Source organism: Lissotriton vulgaris, chromosome 6, assembly GCF_964263255.1.
Source record: "Lissotriton vulgaris chromosome 6, aLisVul1.2, whole genome shotgun sequence".
NCBI lineage: Eukaryota > Metazoa > Chordata > Amphibia > Caudata > Salamandridae > Lissotriton > Lissotriton vulgaris.
Window position 1 is genome coordinate 1,276,856,314 of NC_141694.1, and position 19,194 is coordinate 1,276,875,507.

The 19,194-nt window shown below is 42.2% G+C and overlaps 1 protein-coding gene across 1 annotated transcript in view; it reads right to left on the minus strand.

Annotated features, from left to right (window-relative positions):
- The window catches only part of SLC35D3 (solute carrier family 35 member D3), a 277,390-nt gene extending 263,835 nt beyond the window's left edge, over nt 1-13,555 (minus strand). The window contains exon 1 of the mRNA XM_086927401.1: nt 12,917-13,555. Coding sequence (XP_086783527.1) covers nt 12,917-13,352 — 436 coding nt within the window. The 5' untranslated portion in view covers nt 13,353-13,555. The remainder of the gene's footprint in view (nt 1-12,916) is intronic.
- Between the last annotated feature and the right edge of the window lie 5,639 nt (nt 13,556-19,194).

Below are 19,194 nucleotides of genomic sequence, written 5' to 3' on the forward strand. Positions count from 1 at the left end.
CCTCCACTAACTCTGAACTCTTTTCCCTCAGAGGATAATCAACAGTGGAATTGGCTGCCTAGTGTCTTATCTAATAAGACCACAGATAATCCCAAATTATTTCAACATCTTTAACAATAATTTGAAAATTATTTCTTGGAATGCAGCCACGCTATATAGGAGTTCGGAGAAAATAGAGTTCTTACTCTCGCAGAAAGCAAATGTGATCTGCATCCAAGAAACATGGTGTGTTAATAACATTTGTGCTGGGAAGGATTATTATGTGCTGGAGGCGCCGGCCTCTCCCTCTAAGAAAGGCCATGCTAAAGGGGGAATTGCTTGTCTGTTGTCTAACAAATTGCAGTGGAGATTCTCTCACTATATTGACTCAAGTAATCTCTTCCAAGCTATAACAATAGCTAATCTCCCTAGCTCTGCAAATAATTTTTCTATTGTAATTATTAATGCTTACATTCCTCCCGAAGAGGGTTTTAACATTTTAGTGAAGCAAGTGTTTCATTATATTAGACAGATTAAAGAGGTCTATCCCCCACCCGAAGTTATACTTGTCGGAGATTTGAATTGTAAAATCTCTAATTTTAGTTTAAATTTATTTAGAAATAAAGCTAAAGAAGAGGCTTATCTTATCCCACAATCTCTCTTCCCAGAAAAAATAAAAACAAGTAAAAGAGGGAAGATTCTTTTGGAAGAACTGTCGGCAGTCGATGGGCTTATCCTAAATGGTAGATTCCCCTCAGATGTGCCTGCGAAATTTACTCATAGGTCCCCTTTTAGCGTTTCAATTCTTGACTATGTGATCTCCGATTATGGTATTTTTCCGTTTGTTCAGGATCTAATGGTATCCCCAACAGCTTTGAGTGACCACAGTATGATCAGTATAAGTATTTCTTTAACCCTTTCCATGCTCATGACGAGCTCAGCTCGTCATGATGCACGGTTGAGCTGTGCTGATGACGAGCTGAGCTCGTCATGATTAGTAGGAATGACGATAATTCAGCATAGGAGGGGAAAACACCTAGCAGCCAAGGTGTTAAAACCTCCTCCTACTGAGTCTTGGTCCCTTAATAATAAAGATGTTGATTTCCATAGATTTTCGGGTAGATGCTTCTGGAATACAACTGCCATTATAGGTGTGCAGGATATTCTCTGCAAAACCATACTAGAGTTAAGCGATTGGCAGGGTTCCGAAATTGTGCATTTTGAAAAATTTATTAGGAACATCATCTTGGATGTGTATTGCGTTCCCTGAACAAGGAAATAAATAAACTAGTGCGGGAGCAATTTTTACATAGATCTGGTGAATTATCAAATGAAATAGCGATGCTAAAAAGAAGGAGAACTAGATTAAAATTGAAACTTAAAAAAGAGAAGGAAGATTCTGTATGGATACATTTAAGGGAAGCCGTTGTGCATGGTAAGACTAGAGAATTTTGGTCTATAGTTGGTAAGGGATGTGGTGCCAGAACTAGTCCTCTCCCCATCCCCATTGCTGAAGAGGTATAGTCCTCTTTCATTCTGAAGCTATATGCTGAGAATGGCATATTGGATGAAGATAGTGGGCTTGTTCAAACACCTGATGGTCCTATTAATTTCCCAACAGAGAAAACTATAGAAATGGCCATAAAGAACATGCGCTCCTCTGGAGCAATGGGACCTGACGAGCTACCTATGACGGTCTTGAAGCAGGAACCTTCTTTATGGAGTAAGATACTCTATCCATTGTTTAGATCGTGCTTTGTCACTAAAATGGTTCCTGCCTCTTGGAGGGGAAGTATACTGGTCCCAATTTTTAAGAAGGGAGTTAGGGACAACCCTACGAATTACCGTCTGATAGCTCTCCTTGACTCAATCGGAAAGGTTTTTGCAAAATGTATTTTAACATTACTTAACGAATGGGTCGAAGAGAATAATATCTTGCCATTAGAACAAACTGGCTTCCGTAGGGGGCACGGTACATTAGATAATCTCACCGCCCTCCAGGTGATCTCGGACAAATACACACATGTGCGAGGGGGGGTGGTGTTTGCTGCGTTTATTGATTTCTCCACAGCATTCGACAAAGTAGATCGTCCTACGCTGTGGAGAAAATTAGCAGCACTAGGTTTACCATCTTACTTATTGGATCTTGTACGTGCTCTCCATACGGATACCTGGTGTCGTGTGCTCCAAGGTGGAGAAAGGGGTCTCTCGCAATTAATTCCATCTTTGAACGGCCTTAAACAAGGTTGCCTTTTGGCTCCATTATTGTTTTCCCTGTATACTGTAGATCTCCCTGCTTCCTTGTCTGCTTGTGCGGGCATTGCCCCGGTGGTGGGGGAGTTTCCTATCTCTTGTTTGATGTATGCAGACGATATCCTCGTCCTAGATTTAACACCCAAGGGCCTGGCTAATCGTCTGCAAGCTCTACATTCATTTGCTGAGTCTCATTTTATGAAGATTAATACATCCAAAAGTAAAATTATGTGTATTGCAGGGAAAAAGAAGTGCCGATCTGAAAACTTTGGATGGTCTATAGGTGGACAGAAATTAGAGGTAGTCAAATCCTATACTTTTTTGGGTAAAATAATTGCGGCCAATTTGAGTGAGAAGCCCCATATCGAGCATAGTTCGCGTAAAGCTCTCGCTCATGGCAAAGGATTGAATTCCCTCTATCTCGCCACTGGTAAAAGACACTTTTCCTGTCTACTTGAGGTGTATAGGGCAAAGATTCCTGCTACGATATTATATGGAATAGAACTTGTAGAGCTGAAGCACTGGGGTTTCTGCCACACAGTTGAAGGGAAACTATTAAGATCTTTATCTACCCTCAACACTGCGTGCTCCTTGGTTGCATGTAGGCTCGATTTCGGCCTCAGGAGCAGCTGGGTTCAGGGACTATGTGCTTTGGTAAGATGGGTGGCATGTTTGGCCAGAGCAGAACCGGGATCATTGAGAGCTCTTCTTAAAAAAGAACTGTTGGGCAACTTTAAAGAGTTCTCCCGAATAGTAAGGAACTTTAGAAGAGCTGTGTCACTTCTAGAGTTAGATGAAAGTGTTTTATTTATACATTCTCTGGCTCAGCTCAAAACCTTGCTGAAACAGGCATCGTGGGAACTCTGCTTTAAATTAGATAAGAATGTATTACAAGAAAAGGGGGGTTGTGATCTCCTTCTTAACTCTTATTCTATGAAGTTTGCCCAACCCTATGTCACATGGAATATTCCTCATGGTGTCCGAAGATTATGGTTTCTTTTAAGATATGACCTATTGCCTCTAAAATTACTCTTGTCTAAATGGGATGGATCTTCTCCGATGTGTGATCTTTGTAATATAAGTATTCAGGATCGAACCCATGTCCTGTTGATATGCCCTGCACTCCGCTCATTGCGGTTGAAATGGTTAAAGCCAATTTGTCTCCAACTAGGTATCTCTAATGTAAATATCTTCCTGCAGGCTTTGTATTGTCCCCCAAATGAAATGTTTTGTTTTGATATTTTTCACTTTTTCAAAGGGTTTTTAGCTATTTATTAATGAGATATGGAGGTGTTTGGTGTTGATTATTCTTGTCTACTGTCAATCGATGCAAATTGTCTTGTTATTCTTGTATTGAATTTTTTCTTTTATTTGTAATTTGTATTGTGTATTTTATGTGGCCCTCGTTGAGAGCCAAAACATAATAAATAAATAAATAAATAAATTGGTGAAAACTCAGTAGATTTCACGGGTTGTTTAAGTCTCAAATGCCAATATCCCTATTTGTCAGGTGTCCGGTGCCAGCAGTGGAAGTACGGCGTTTCATCTTTCGCAATCTATATATTATAAAGCAGCGTCAGTGTACATTTTCGGTGAATTTCAATGATGAAAAATAGGAACAGATTCATTGGAAATATATTGGCCCTGAAGAAGTCCTTAGGGATGAAACGCGCTGGCTACAGTCGTTTCCTTTTAAAGAAGATTTTGAATAAATAAAATTTACACAAGACCTGCTGATTGGATCTGAACTTTTGTTAATTGTGACATGTTTTGATGTTGAATGGAGTGCTGGATGTTTTGTTTGTTTAAAGAATTTTGTGGAGTATTCCATAAGGGGCTTAGTGGTATTGAGCCTCAGGTCCTTGGCACCCTGAGAAGAAACTAATTATAACCCAACTAACGGATAGGTGCAATCATTACTGCCCCTTACCCTGTGCTTTTTCGTGTCACTATACCCAAGCGGAAATTGCCCTGTTTAGTCAGAGGACACAGATCGCTTATCAGGTACTGAGCAGTGAGAATCGTTTGACAAAAGTGTGACTACAAGGTTCCCTTCAAGTGTTCCTCCATGGGGCACATAACACCCTAATATCGGGACCTCGTTACAAACACACCAAAAATAGGAGCATATTCAGCACCTACAGCATGAATAAAAACAGAGTGACTCCTGAATGCTGCATGAATGAGAATTTAACATAGAGCTCGAGATCCAGGTCCTGGTAAAAGCCGGGGACCTCGTCTAGGGGCCACTATACAGCTGAAACATGTTGACCCACATGATGCTGGAGTAATAAAGCTTCTATGCATCCCCAATTTGTTTTGGTTATCTCTGTGGCTTCCCTCTTGCAATAAAGTATCTATTACCTTTGGAAAGGAGCCTGAGCTTTTTTTTAAATTAAATTCACCTGTAAAGCTAAGAATCAACCCAAACCTTATGGCATTCCCTGGTAAATGGCACGCATCATAATATACATCTTGAGATTTTTTTCATCACTGTGGCTTGGGAAGCAAACTAGCACATTATAAATTCCTCATTTGAGCCTTATATGTTTTTTTTCCAGTAAACAGGATTCTGCACTACTCCCTCAAAGAGTTCTGCCTGTAATCAGGAAGCTAATTTGTCACTATATTAATTTCAGATGAATAGTGAGGCCCCTGATGAACCATGTCTCCAAGGTGGGCGTTAGAGAGCTTGCTATGCAATTTTTTGAAATACATAATTTAGGGTTTCTCACCATTTTCATAGCCGCTGAGCACTTTTAGAACCTAGGCACCTTTCATGATTCTAGGATTCTTGTAGAGAGGATTCAGGTATCATATAGCATAAAGTGAGCGATACAAGAGCTAATTTAAGGCACACTCTCTGCATAGTTTTAGGCTGCCTGGTGTTTTAAATAGTTGAGCAGCAGGTGCAGTGCTATTTATTCACCTATTTATTCACCTTAACCATCACAGCTAATTTTGGACGGAAATGTAGCAGCATTTGTTGATGTCAAAAGAAAATGACATAACACAATAACATGCACAAAGCAACAAAACCGCACAATAAAAACCTAACAGGCCACAACACAGCAAAGCAGTCAAAACAGAATGCAACACTGCAATTACAATACAACAACATCATATTGCAACAATGCAACACAAAAGCACAGTAGCACATAGACAACAGAGCAGATCACCAACACAACAAAATGCCACACAACAAATATTCACAAACAAACGTATCACACATTACCACCTCTAGAAACAATGCATTCATAATAAAATGTTAAAAGGTGTTTTCACCCAGCACTGCTTAACTTACCACAAAAGACAGGCAACAACACCAGTCAAAAATGTTTGACGATGAGAGCAGCCGGCGTCTGATATAGTTGGAGGACCCGTGGGTAACTCCAAATCTTGAATGGAGTACAGTCAAATGAAAAGGAATGTATTAAATAAGAATAACTTCGCCCATTCTAAAGCCACTGCACAAAACTGATTGAAGGAAGTGCCGTTAAGGGATTGTCAACAGTGTTCAAAGGCCACTGGTCGATCTAACACAATTATAGTGCTGATGCTGGCACCATTTGTGATGCACCTCTGATCATCCAATAAAGAGACAAGGGTAAAGTCTATTAGTCTTCATAGATGCTAGGGGCACGGGTAAAAACCAGTGTGCTGCACTACAAAGAAACAACTCATTAATTGCTGCATTTTACAAACTTCAGAATAACTTAAAAGGGCTTCCCCTTAACCAACTATTACAAATTATGTCAGTTAAACATGTGCCAACTCTTGCATATGGAGTAGAGACCTTAAGAGGTTGTGCTGACAACACCATAGATAAGCTAATGACAGGGACCCACCGACGCCTGTTTATTCTTCCGCACCATTCTTCACCTGGACAAATCCGACTTGAGTTCGGACTTAAACGACAGAACCTAAATAGCTTAGGAGCTTATTTAAAATGCTGCCACAAAATTAGAAGGGATAACAATTCCTCGCTTATGACAGTGGTTTAGGAGGCAATATGCAATAATAAACATAAGCAGGCCCATGAATATTTCAAACAGGCGATAGATACGTTCATTGCGGAACAACTATGGGCCTTACCTCTTTCACAGGTGGCCTTTAATAAAGTTATAAATGGGTGCAGCAAAAAATTGTCGTCTTTATGGGATAAAGCAGTACTGGCAAAGAGATCCCATGCATGGACAGTTATTGCTTCGTAAGGTATGCTAAAACCCCAAAGATATTTAGGAGACTCAAATAGCCAAAGGACAAAGCTGAAGCTGATGAATATCCGATTTGGAAATAGCCAATTTCTTGGGGACGCCACTACATGGAAATAGTGAGAGGGTGTGTCGCCTCTGTTATTACAAGAGGGAAGACATTTGTCATATTATCTGTAGCTGCCCTGCACTAATAGAGGAACAAAGGAGGCTGTAAAGGTCGGACTTTAATAGTCACATTATACGAACATGCCGACAAGCAGTCATAGCCAGTTTACAAGGAGAAAGCTTGCAATTTACGGGTGGACTTTTGAAGTTTATAGAAATAGCGGAGAAGAAATTGCTTAACTGTGGACAATGAGGATGGTTTTATTTATATTTGGTTTTATACATTGATGAAAAGTTTCTTTTAATTATGTGGTCTTAATAATGTATGACATGTAAGAGGAATTGTATAATGTTGTCTTAATTGTAAGTTTTTAGTAACTGAACAATAAAAAAAAAATCATGTTTCATGTTTTTTCATGGTATTAGTCTTCATACACCAAATGATGCCTGAAAGTTGTTCAGCAGTTGATTATTTTGAACAAATTACATGATCTGGCTCACCACAAAGCTCTAGGAATCCGTAAATTATAAATACTGGATGAATAGTTTCAGGGTATTGAGGATCTAACAACTCTTTTTTAGCAGATTTGATTCCATGGCAATTAGCTGTTATTTCAAGATTCAATGAAAAAATGGCTTCAGAGTTTGCTTCAAGATGGAACAGTGAGTTAACACTCAGCCCTTACAGTTCAAATCCCCACATTCCAACCCAGCTTTTCATCCTTCTGAGGTTAGTAAACTGTGTGCAATTAAATTGGTAATAGCGATATATGGTTATGTCCCTGGAATTGGGGTCTTCAGCGCCAGGATGCCCGTGGGTGTTTGCACACTTTATAACATCAATCATGTTGTTTACAGTATTTGTGAAATGGCAGAAGGGTGGTGTGAAGCCACATGTTCCCCAAGGATCATCCCCAAATACTACCCTATTTAACTTGTATGTCGCACCGCTCGCGAAACTGGTTAGCTCCTGCGATTTCCAGGTGACGTCCTATGCAGATGACACCCAGATCATAGTTTCAATCTCCGATGACTTGGAAGAGGTAGCCAACAGGTTTAGGACTTGCATGCAGGAGATTAGCAGGTGGATGAGGGAGAATAGGCTCAAAATGAATGGGGAGGAAACTGAGATTGTGGTATTTGAAGTGGATAGTTCCATCTTGACTCACCGCTGGTGGCCAGAAATTTGGGGTTCTTTACCTGTACCAGTGGCGGCAGGCAAAAACCTGGCAGTGGTTTCTGATATCACCTTGACTTTCGACACCCAGGTAAATAGAACAGTGAGCTCTTGCTTTTGGATGAAATACTGCCTTTTCTTTCGAAAGAGCTCAGGGTGTCAGTGGTCAACGCACTCATCACCTCCCACTTAGATTACTGTAATGCCATGTATCTTAATGTTAATCAACTCTTGTTAAACAAGCTCCAAATCATTAAGAATGCAGGAGCACGCTTGAACCTGGGAATGCCCAAACACTCCTCTGTTGGGGAAGGACTGAGACCTCTTCACTGGCTGCCAGTTAAGAAGCAGGCGTCCCTTAAAGCACTTTGTTTGACGCAATAAGCCCTCCACTCGCAGGGATCTACCTATTTTAGGACAGCCCTGAATTGGTATGTTACTGGGAGTCCTTTGAGATCAGCTGAATGTTATAGGGTAGCAGTTCTGAGATGTAAGAAAGTCAGGTGGAGAAATGTGTTTTCACAGTGGCAGCCACCAGGCTATGGAACTCAGATTCCTGAACATATCAGGAGTCTAGGTTTGCACCTGTTCTTTCAGAAGCAAGGTAAACCCTGGCATTTTGCAGAAAAGGCTTACAACGGTGGTATTTTAGATGGTCTTTGCCTGCTTCGGGTCGTCAGTGTTCACATTGTTGTCTTCTGTTATTAGTGCTTTGTTTCCTTTTGGTCTAATGCACTCTAGAAAAGCTACAAATACACACAAAATCAATTTATAAAAATCTACATCCTGGTTTAGTGGTTAGTGGATGGGTTACTCTGTCACAAATGTGACGAAAAGCCCACCCACTTTCTTACAAGTGCATTATGTCATATTATATTATTTACTACTTATAATAAGGCATAAAGAATATCCACCAATTTTGTGAAGGAGTAACCCGTCTGCATAATTCTAGATCAGTCCCTAAGAAACAATTTTCCTTGAAAAGCAAACACTTCAATAGCCAAACCTTATATAAGGGAGATATGACTTGGGCCTGTGGGACAGTCAGAACAGCACAAGGGGTATTATGTAGAAGAAATACCATCATTTCAATGGTGAGAAGTGGCAAGGAAAACATTGTAGAATGAAAATGATCTCCAGAAATCCCTGTGTTGTCCATCTGAAGTAAGGAGTCAGTTGTTACAGGGTGATTGTGGCTCAGTTGCCATAAACCTTTTGTTAAGAATTGGTAGCCACCTACAGAGTTCAGCAAAAGGAACAGACCCATGTAGTCACTGTATGTTAAAATATAATGTTTGAAGCATCATCCAACATATATTTTGTGTCCTAAATATAATTTACAAAAATATCAGCCAATTGGGTGAAAATGTTCTATTATTCATTTTATTGGGGTGATATTTTTGTGGATTATATTTAGGACATGATATTTATGTCTGATGATATTCTGGCAATGACATTCTGGTACCACCCCCATTCTAGTCATTAAAGGGTCGATTCCTGAGTTGTCCTGCGGATATGGAAAAGTTCCTCACTGGAAATGCAATTATTGCCACTTCTTCCAACATGATATAATTATTGTGGTTATTCATTAAGGAATTTTAGGACTTTATTTTGTGCTTTGCTGTGATTTTTTGTAATTAGGCCAGCCCAGTTACTGTATTTACGCTCCAGTTAGCCTAGTTAATCACATTTTAGGGATTCAACTTTATCACACACTAAACTTAAGACAGGCACAATTTGTGCTGTAGTTTTCCTGGATTTTAGTGTTCGCCCTCAAGTGGAGGTGGGGATAAAAGGAGAGGAGTTACAGTTTTTTCTGGTGATTTTTTGCAAATTATGTAAGGAAGCCGACATTAATGGGTTGAGGATATCTATGGCAGCTTAAGTGGTAATGGCCAACTATGAACTGGGGTTTGAAGATCAACTAAAGCTGTTCTAGTTGGTAGAAATAGCAACACAACAAGATGATGGACGGAGTGCTGAAACTTGTCAAACACTCACCCCGGGTCACAGATCTGAGTTTAATCCATTGTTCTTTTGCTCACCATGCCATCCCTGTTTCGACACAGCCATATGCAAATCAGTCCACCTCGAACTGCCAAGCCAGGTCCTCCCTGGACCAGAAAAAAGCATCCTAGGACCGGTTTCTGGGTATCACCCCTCAAGAGCCAGGCAAGCTTGAATCCAATGGCACAGTGGGCAAGGGACCCATGTCTGGGCATACCATAATGAAAATATCATGACCTGACAAGTGGTGTGAAGACGCAAAACTTGCTGTGGTCCCAAAGTTTCTAGAGTATCTTTAAGCAGTGCTTAGTTTGTGAAAAAATAAGTGGCATGGCCCAAGGTATTTCTCAGGAGCCACTGCTGCTGGCACTGCACAGTGCTCCTGCTACTGCTGCCGAATGCCAGTGCCAGCATCACCTTTCTAATCACCATGCTCATATTGGTGTGACATTGTGTACAATTCCAGGTCTTCTCAAGCTGTATGGATATCCTGGAAGTACTATGTCTATTATATTTTTAAAGCATATTGATTTTTATATACCACACTACTGAAAAATGAGCAGACAGCGCCACAGTGTGGTATATTCTATAAAGAAGGTCCATTGTTTAGAAATAAGAGCAGGTGCCGAGCACCAAGAGACACCAGTACAAATTAAACACTGTCTTTAAGGGACGGTGGTGTTGGCAGGAATAGATGATTCATCATGGGATTGAAATCTAACTCAAACAGCGAGAAGTAAGGGAACGTAAGTAGCCATCAATGTTGTCATGGCCTTGTGGTATGTACATCACTACAAAGACGCATAACAGTGTAGCAGAAAACATGCCACTTGCGACCAGAGCCTCAGTGAGATGGGGATAAACAAGATGTTCTGGTAACATGACTAGAGGGAGTCTGCTTTCACCACTTTTGAGCAATCCTGATTAAGGAAGCTGTGTTCAAATGGAATCGCTTTAGCAAAGGAGAGTCACAGCCATTTTTTTATCTAGGTTTCAGTGACACAGATAAGATTGATAAGAGAGGTGTCCAGCAGCCAAACCACATCCAAACAATGCTCAGCCATAGACTTAGCATTAAGCATCATCTGTTCTGATGTAGTGAGGACCATGGCTGGTAAGAAATCATGAGGGAAGGAATACTGCACTGTTAGGCAAATATGTCTGTCAATGTGATCTTGTTATACAGTTGTTTGTTGTGTTCCTAGTGACAGAGGATTATCTCTATCAAAGGTACTAGCAAGCATTATGATTAACTAGGATCAGAAGTAATCCTTGGCCCAATGGGTAGTGAATAGCAAAACCAGGCTTGCCCTGTTAAAATCATTCCCTCTGCAGATGTCACATTACCACTGCATAGGGGTTAGGTCTGTCCACAGTTCTAATGCAACAGGATTCACAAAGAACGCGGTAGGGATAGAAGAGGACACTCAGTGCTTAATTTGTGCCTGTGTTGCGGTGCGCTGGAACAACACTTATTTTGTAAGACTAACACATATTTATGACAGTCCACCACATGATGGTGCTGTCAGTCTATTTTTAAAATAGCAGATAAGCAAACTTTAGCAGAGTTGGCTTTGCATGCCAAGGACGTGCTGCAGAACATCGAGCTAGCGTGTAAGGCAGGGGCGGTCCTCCGCTAAGACGGAGGAGTGTTCCTGCACTACTCGCAGAGCAGGAAAAAATAAATATAAAATGACAATACCCTTGTTATTATCATTTTATTTTTCTTTGCTACAGGGTTTGGTTGGGGCTGGTCTGTGGTTACAGAGGGAGGAGTGGTTTGCACACTCCAAGTGCGCATAACTGCTTGGCCATCCAAATAGTCATGCTCACTTTGCATGTTCCCCACCAGCCTGTAATGCTAAACCTGGTGAGGCACATGCAAAGGCCCCCCAGTTCCCGTCTGAGTGCCAAACCACGCCACTCAGACCATATCACAAAGCTGCATTGCATTGTTGTGATTGGCTATGGGAAGCCTGGCTGCTTCCTGGTTCAGATGTCAACGAGAAGAAGAGAAGCAGCGAGACGGCAGACGTTTTCAAGGTACGTTTTTTTCAGATATATTTTTACCCGCCCACACCCCGCCCAGCCACATCTGTCCCCTGTCAGTCACCACTGGTGTAAGGTAAGAGATTATTTTAATGTGTTTATTTGCATTATTGTTTTTGTGTATATTATGTGCATTTGTTATGTGATTTGCCACCAACTGCCACTGTAATCCAGCATTGATAACCAAAGTCTGCATGGGTACTGGGAGTTGTGCCAGGATACCTCCTGCTTACGGATACCTGTGCCTGTTCAGGAAAGAAAGGCATTTCTTCTAAATACGTGAAGGTATAAAGAAGACAGCAAAATTTCAACACACCTGAAAATCCCCTGAGAATAAAAGTACAATACGATTCCCATTGTAGAACGTTCCTGCCTGAGGTAGGTAAAACAGACCTGTCTGGTGTAGGTAAACAATGCATGACCGGCGCAGTTCAATTCCACTCACCTTAATACAATGCTACCTGCAATCAGCCAAGCCAGCACACTGTGCCCCTTGGACATCTGGATTACACATCAAATCAAAGACCCATAACGTGTTTCAAACCAGCAACCTCATCTTTGGGTCTGAAGAACGGAGGTAAGAAACCCCATCTTGTCCACCTGAACGTGAATTGAATCACCTAAGTCTTAAACAAATGACTGCCTTCAATATTGGTCACTCTCCAGTGTTATTTAGATTTGTATACCTTACTGTTTTTACTCAATAAGAGATGTTTTTACTCAAACCCTCGAATTATTGTTATGTTGATAGTCATAACCCTATGTACGATTTACAGTGTTATAAGACATTATGTTTTTTTTTAAGTTGTTTTATAATTTCAAATTGCAAACAAAACATTTGAACAGGAAAATGCGCAGCTTTGCCCATCTGTTTTTCACACTTTTTGGAACATAGTGGCCTGCCAATTACTGTCTTCGGGCGCCATCTTCACTAAAGCGAAACTCCGCTTAGATCCGACCAGACTTAACTAGCACAGGCCGTCTTCTCTGGTTCATTTCAGGGACACCTTGGGCTCTTTCTGTAGGGGTGCACAGCAAGCAAAGAACTAGGAGACCTGTCACAATAAAAGGGTTGTCGTTACAGCATACAATCCATACAGCAAAGTGCTAGTGTGGAGGTGTGGCCTACCTGCCAGAGCGGCCCCGCCGGTGGTGATGAGCACAGCCAGTATCACCCCTACGGAGGGCATGCCGCTCCGCAGCACCACCACCCCGATGAGCAGGGTGACCAAGGGCAGGCAGCGCTTGAACATGACGTACATGGGCAGGCTGAGGCCGCGCAGCGCCCAGAGGGTCAGTGTGGACTGCATGGTGGACAGCACGGTGACCCCTGCGAAGGTGCGCGCCAGACCCAGGTCCAGGGGAGGCACTGCCGCCAGCCCCAGGCGGCGCAGCAGCTCCAGCAGCAGGGCCGTGGACGAGCTCATTAGACACTGAAGCAGGGTCAGGTAGGAGAAGCCGTAGTGGCTAATCAGCACTTTGACTAGGATGTTCAGCGAACCGGAGAAGACGCCGTGGGCCACGGCCACCGAGATGCCCAGCATGCGTCCCTTGCACACCGCCATGGCTCCCTGCTGCCCAGGTGGACCAGTCCGCCTCCGCGCTCCCCGGGATCAGGTGGCGCCGCGCGGAAACTTTACTCTCAGAACGTCCCGGGCCCCCACAGCCCGCCGCAGCCACCTGTGCGCCTCATCGCGCGGGATAGAAGCAAGTCCACGGGTTCGCCGGCGCACAGCCCTCCCCATCCGACACCCTGCGGCAGCGGCAACTGATAAAGTCCCCGGCACACGCCATGGTGGGGGCGAAGGGGAGGGAGCTGCAGGAAATAAAAGTACAGTGAACGGGATTTCGCAGATCAATACCAGGAAAACGGCCACCCTGTCCGTAGAGCCCGTGACAACAGCCCCTCCCACATCTTGCCCCCCACAGTCTGCGCCACGTAGACTGCTGACGAGGGCAGCTTTGGGTACCCGGGAGGGGCACTTTCCATTTACTTAATGATGGTGACTTGTTTGATTGCATCTGCCATTATTTCTCCATTGCACCGGCGTTGAGTCATTGCGTTTCATGTATTTTTTTGGGAGGGGGGTATGAGTGCGTAGATAGCACACAGCGCCGCGTTCTGATTATTTGTAGACGTATATACCTGTGTGCGACAGTGAGGAATTGTATCTGAAGGAAGAGCCTGAAGCGTTTTACAATGATGGGTCCAGGCGTTTTTTTTACGCTCTAACTCCTGCTGCATACAGTCAAACAAACGGAAATGTATGGGCCGGTATAAGTACCGGTACTTTTTTTTTATTTTGAGAGGGAGAGTACCTGCACTTCTCAAGAGACCTGTGATACTTTTAATTGGAGAGTGCCGGCACTTCTCAGAAACGAGAAGGTACTCCGATATAGAGTACCTGCACTTATATTTTTCCATTTCAAGCACTGGATTAAAATGATGTTTTTAACCCAGACAGATTATAGAAACGTTTAGAATTGTTGCTCTAGTGAGGCGCGTCATCAACAGGGAGGGGGCGCACGCACCCCTACTATCCATTTCACTGTCCCTGCCAGTAATCTGCTGGACAAGAGGAATCATCAGCTCATCCAAAACAAACCGTATCTTCACACACTGCAAGAAAGTTAGCTTTAAATGGGCAGGTGTTGTCTGGTACAAAGTACCTGCACCTCTTTAATTTGAAACGGACAGTGCCTGCACTTCTATGCACTGCTGCGGTACTTTTAATAGCTGAGTCTGCCACTTCTCAGGAACAAACATGTACTCTAAATAGGGAGCACCGGTAATTCTATGTTTCCATTTAAAGTACCGGTCAAAGTGGTAGGCAGATCCTTCTGTCAATCTAAAATATTGAGATAATGTTAAGTAGAGCTGGTTGAGCCAACAAATGAACAGGGACAGTAGAGCCAAGGCTTAACTCTGGCTCTCAAGAGCCCACGCACAAGCCAAGGCCTGAAACTATTTGGCAGCGAAATCATGCAGCAAACATCATGGTACAATTTAGTTATACCTAAATTACATAACTATAGTTTGCACCACCATAGATTTCAGACGTCATCAGTGATGAATATGTGTGGTCCCTGCAGTTCATCATACCAGTGCAATTTACACTACCTGCAACTGGTGAATTTCAGTGTTTTTTTTGTTTAGATATTTACTATTAGAAGACCTAAATATAACTCTCCACTTTAATCTTTGATTTTTTTTTGTTGAATGTATTTTTTTGTAACATCTGTGGCAATCCCCTGCTGCTCACAACCTTCAGCCATGAACAAGTGGTTAGCTGCAGCGTCTAGCCTGTCCAACCCCCCCCCCCCCCCCAGCCACCCAGGGGCGTAACACAAGCCCCGCAGCTCTCACGTGCAGGGGGGCCCCCAAGCTCTAGTGGGTCCCTTCAGCACAGTACTTCGGCTGGAGAGCTCCTGAGTGAGCTCGGAGGGGGCCCCTCCACGTACCTTGCAGGGGAGCCCCTACAAGTTTCGGTAGACAGCTGCGGCCTCCAACCTCTGCTGTGCACAGACCACCACCCCACCATTCTTTTTCCGGTCCGTGGGAGTACATGGGGCTTGCGTGTGAGTCCTGCAAGACCATACATAGGCTGTGCTAGCTTCAGAGCGAGTCCCACAGTACAGTGGTGAACAACAACAAATATGGGACCTGCCCCCACAAGGGCTAGAAGGGTTGGGTATTCCTACACTGCCCCCTTCTACGAGTTTTTTATTTGTTTTTCAGAAATTGGGAACAGAATCCCTGAGTCCAATAATGGCAGCCAAAACATTTCTCCACATGTAGGGGCCAGGAAAACACAGCTCTCGGTCACACAGGATTGGTCCTGGCCCGGGGCCCCAGGCAATCAAAATGTTTTTTTTTTGTCGTTTATTTCTTGGTACACCCGCAGGAGTATCACAATTGTCCCGCAGCACTAAATCGCTCTATTTATTAAATCTTAATTTGTCTAAAAGACTGAACAGATTTTCCCCAAACTACAAAAAGCACACTTTCTGAGTAAACGTCTAGCTTTCTGCCAAATGTAGTGTAATTCTGTTTGGCTGCTTTATATATATTGTTGTCTAGTTTTTCATATGCAAACTGATAAGGAAAAAGGGTTTTTGGGAACCCCTTTTTCTTGGACCCTGCTTAATGGCTCTAAAAATTCCAGAAAGGACCCAAGGTGTTTCTTTGGGAAAGTTTTCATGAAAATTCGTCAAACAGCACCAAAGTTATTTGCAAAACATAAAACAATCGTCCCATGGTAAGTCTCAAGATAATCATACAGTTCACAGTATATCACCAAATGCGATGCAGCGTGTGCCACGAAATTCGTTTTATTTACTTATTTGTGTACTTACCTCTGTAGGGATGTATTCCGTAGGTTACTACCCCCCACCCTGCCCCTCCCCCGCACCACATCACCGCCCGGCAGCACGCCCCATACGGGCAGCTACTGTATATATCTATATCTATCCATATATGTATGTATGTATATATATATTTTTATGTCACAAAGGGAGCGGCACACCAAATTTCTGTTTGAAGCCTTTTAATCAGAGCTTCACCCCACCAACGCGTTTCAGCCTCACAGGGCTTTGTTCACGGTCAGTAAGTCCTTCTACTATTTTCTTTTTATACTGGCCCATACTAGCCTTAGGTGGCATTATGGGAATTGTAGTTTGAAAACAGTATTAACACAAAATTACATTAAAAGAAAGAAAGACCGGTGTGTCATTAATTTCATACACAATTCTTAACATGTTAAATCACATGGGTCAATTAATTTATAGTTATTGGAATAGTTCCAGTTTTTACTGTCAGTTTGTAGTTGGGTATAGTACCCTATCAAAATGAAAGTTTTTTTAGCTGGTACTATCAAGATCACTCCAGATGTATATGGAGGTCTTCCCCAAAGTTCATTCCTCTCGGGGTTTTCGTTCGTAATCGAATGATCAAGCGAGATTCCATTTGTCGCAATTTTCGAACGATGTCGCCTCCTCTTTCCATTTTAGTGAGCATTTTCACCCCGTAAAATCTCATAGTTCTCCAGTCTCCTTCTTGGCAAGCATTGATGTGTTTGGCAGTTGCATAGAGCATGTTTTTGTTTTTAACCGCCCTGATGTGTTCCAACATCCGTTTTTTCAACATACAGGTGGTACTGCCCACATATTTACTTCCGCATCTGCACTCGATGATATATACCACATTCTTAGACATGCATGTTATCTGTTGGTCGATGTGCATGATATTGCCATTCGGTTCTTCATAGCTCTTTTTGCTAGTTCCTATTTTACATGCTTTGCATGTTGAGCATGGTTGGAAACCCTTTCGTTGGTTTTGTAGCCAGTTTTTTTTCGGATTTTTTTCAAAGTAGCTTTTCACCAGGAGATCATGAAGTGAGATGTTTTTTTTGTAGGTGATTGCAGGTTGTTTGCCCACTAGTTCTCCAATATCCGGGTCGCCAGATATGAGATGCCAGTACTTTTTCATTTTATTGGCGATGATTCCACTTTCCTTACTGTATGTGGTCACAAATCTTGGTGGGTCCTTTTCAATTGATTTTTTTGGTTTTTCAACCAAGATTTCAGTTCGTGTTTTTTGGTCAACCTTTTGTTTACATTTCTTCAAAGTACGCTCATCATATCCTCTTGATTTGAATCTTAGTTTACTCTCTCGGATTTTCATTTCAGCATCATCAGGTTCAGAACAATTTCTTTTTAACCTTATATATTCACCATATGGAATACTTTTCAACAAGGATTTAGGATGAAAACTTGTCCCGTGTAGCACACTATTGGTGGCTGTTTTTTTGCGGAACAGTGTTGATTTCAGTTTTCCTTCAGATATATAGATTTTGGTGTCGAGAAATTCGATTTGTTGATTACTTGTTGTGCAGGTAAATTGTAGTCCTACATCATTTCTATTCAGTTTAGAGAAATACTCCTGAAACTCCATGTCGGATCCATGCCAAATTAAAAACAAATCGTCTATATATCGCACCCATAGAATAATGCTATTGAATTGCAGCTAGAACTATATATCACAGTTAGTTCAGCATAACCATAACTTGCAAATGTAAGCATTGTTATGATATATATATATATATATATATATATATATATATATATATATATATATATATATATATATATCATAACAATGCTTACATTTGCAAGTTATGGTTATGCTGAACTAACTATAACGGGGGAATTTCAATAGTGTTGTATGAGTGAAATGTCCAGCTAACTATAACGCCCCTGAAACCTATGGTTTTTTCAGTGAATTTCTAAAGTTTTTTAAATGCTAATTCCTAATGTTAATGTGCCTGAAACCTATGTTTTTTTCAGTGAATTTCAAAAGTTTTTTAAATGCTAATTTGTAACTATAACGTGCCTGAAACCTATGTTTTTTTCAGTTTATTTAAAAAGTTATTTAAACACTAGTTTCTAATTATGCATACAGAGGTAGGACATGTAAAGAAAGAAGAAAAAACACACAGAAAGAACAGAAAGAAGAAAAAGAAATGCAGAAAGAAGCAACAGAAGACTTCAAAGACGAAGAAAAGTACATGAAGAAGGAAGACATGCAGAAAGAACAAACAGAGGAGCAGAAAGAGGCCTTGTTGCAAAATCATCCTGTACCCTCAACTTTTTTAGATGGGTACTGGTGGTAACTGACTCTGACTAACCAGTCCTAGAGCCAGTGCTATGCTAAAAGACACTTAGAATACAGTTAAAACATCTACATACACTAGGGAACAGTATGCGTTGGGGTACCCTTGTTATTAGCATGACCTCCTCTGTAGACCCTAGTATATAATAGGACAGGGCATTAAAACTACTTCTTAAAACGTGCCACAGGGCGAGTTTGCACACTGGTGAAGGGAGGGGGGGCTGAGCTGACATGTGTAAACAAGCCTTGTGGCCGTTTTAATTTGGTGGATAAAGTCCCCTTGAATCCTGAGTGTACTTTGGGTACAAATAGCCCACCAGGTATCTCCAGTTAGCGCCACAGAGCTGCATTGCAGAGAGGTGTAAAAAGGGGCACGGCCTGGACCACCTCTCTACAAGTCAGCACAGTGGCGCTTACTGAAAGCACCTGGTGGGCTAGTTGACCCCCAGGGGCCCTCTGGATTGAAGGGGAATTATTTCCCCAACTTAAAACGCACCACAGGGCGTGTTTACACATGTCACCTCAGGCCCCGATCCCTCCCTCCCTCACTGTGTAAATATGCCCTGTGTCCGTTTTAAGTTGGGAGATTAAGTCCCCTTGAATCCTGAAGGTCCCTAGGGTCAAAGTAGCCCACTAGGTACCTCCAGTAAGCGCCCGTGCAGAGAGGTGTAAAAAGTGGTATGGCCTGGACCGCCTCTCTGCAACGCAGCACAATGGCGCTTATTGGAAGCACCTGG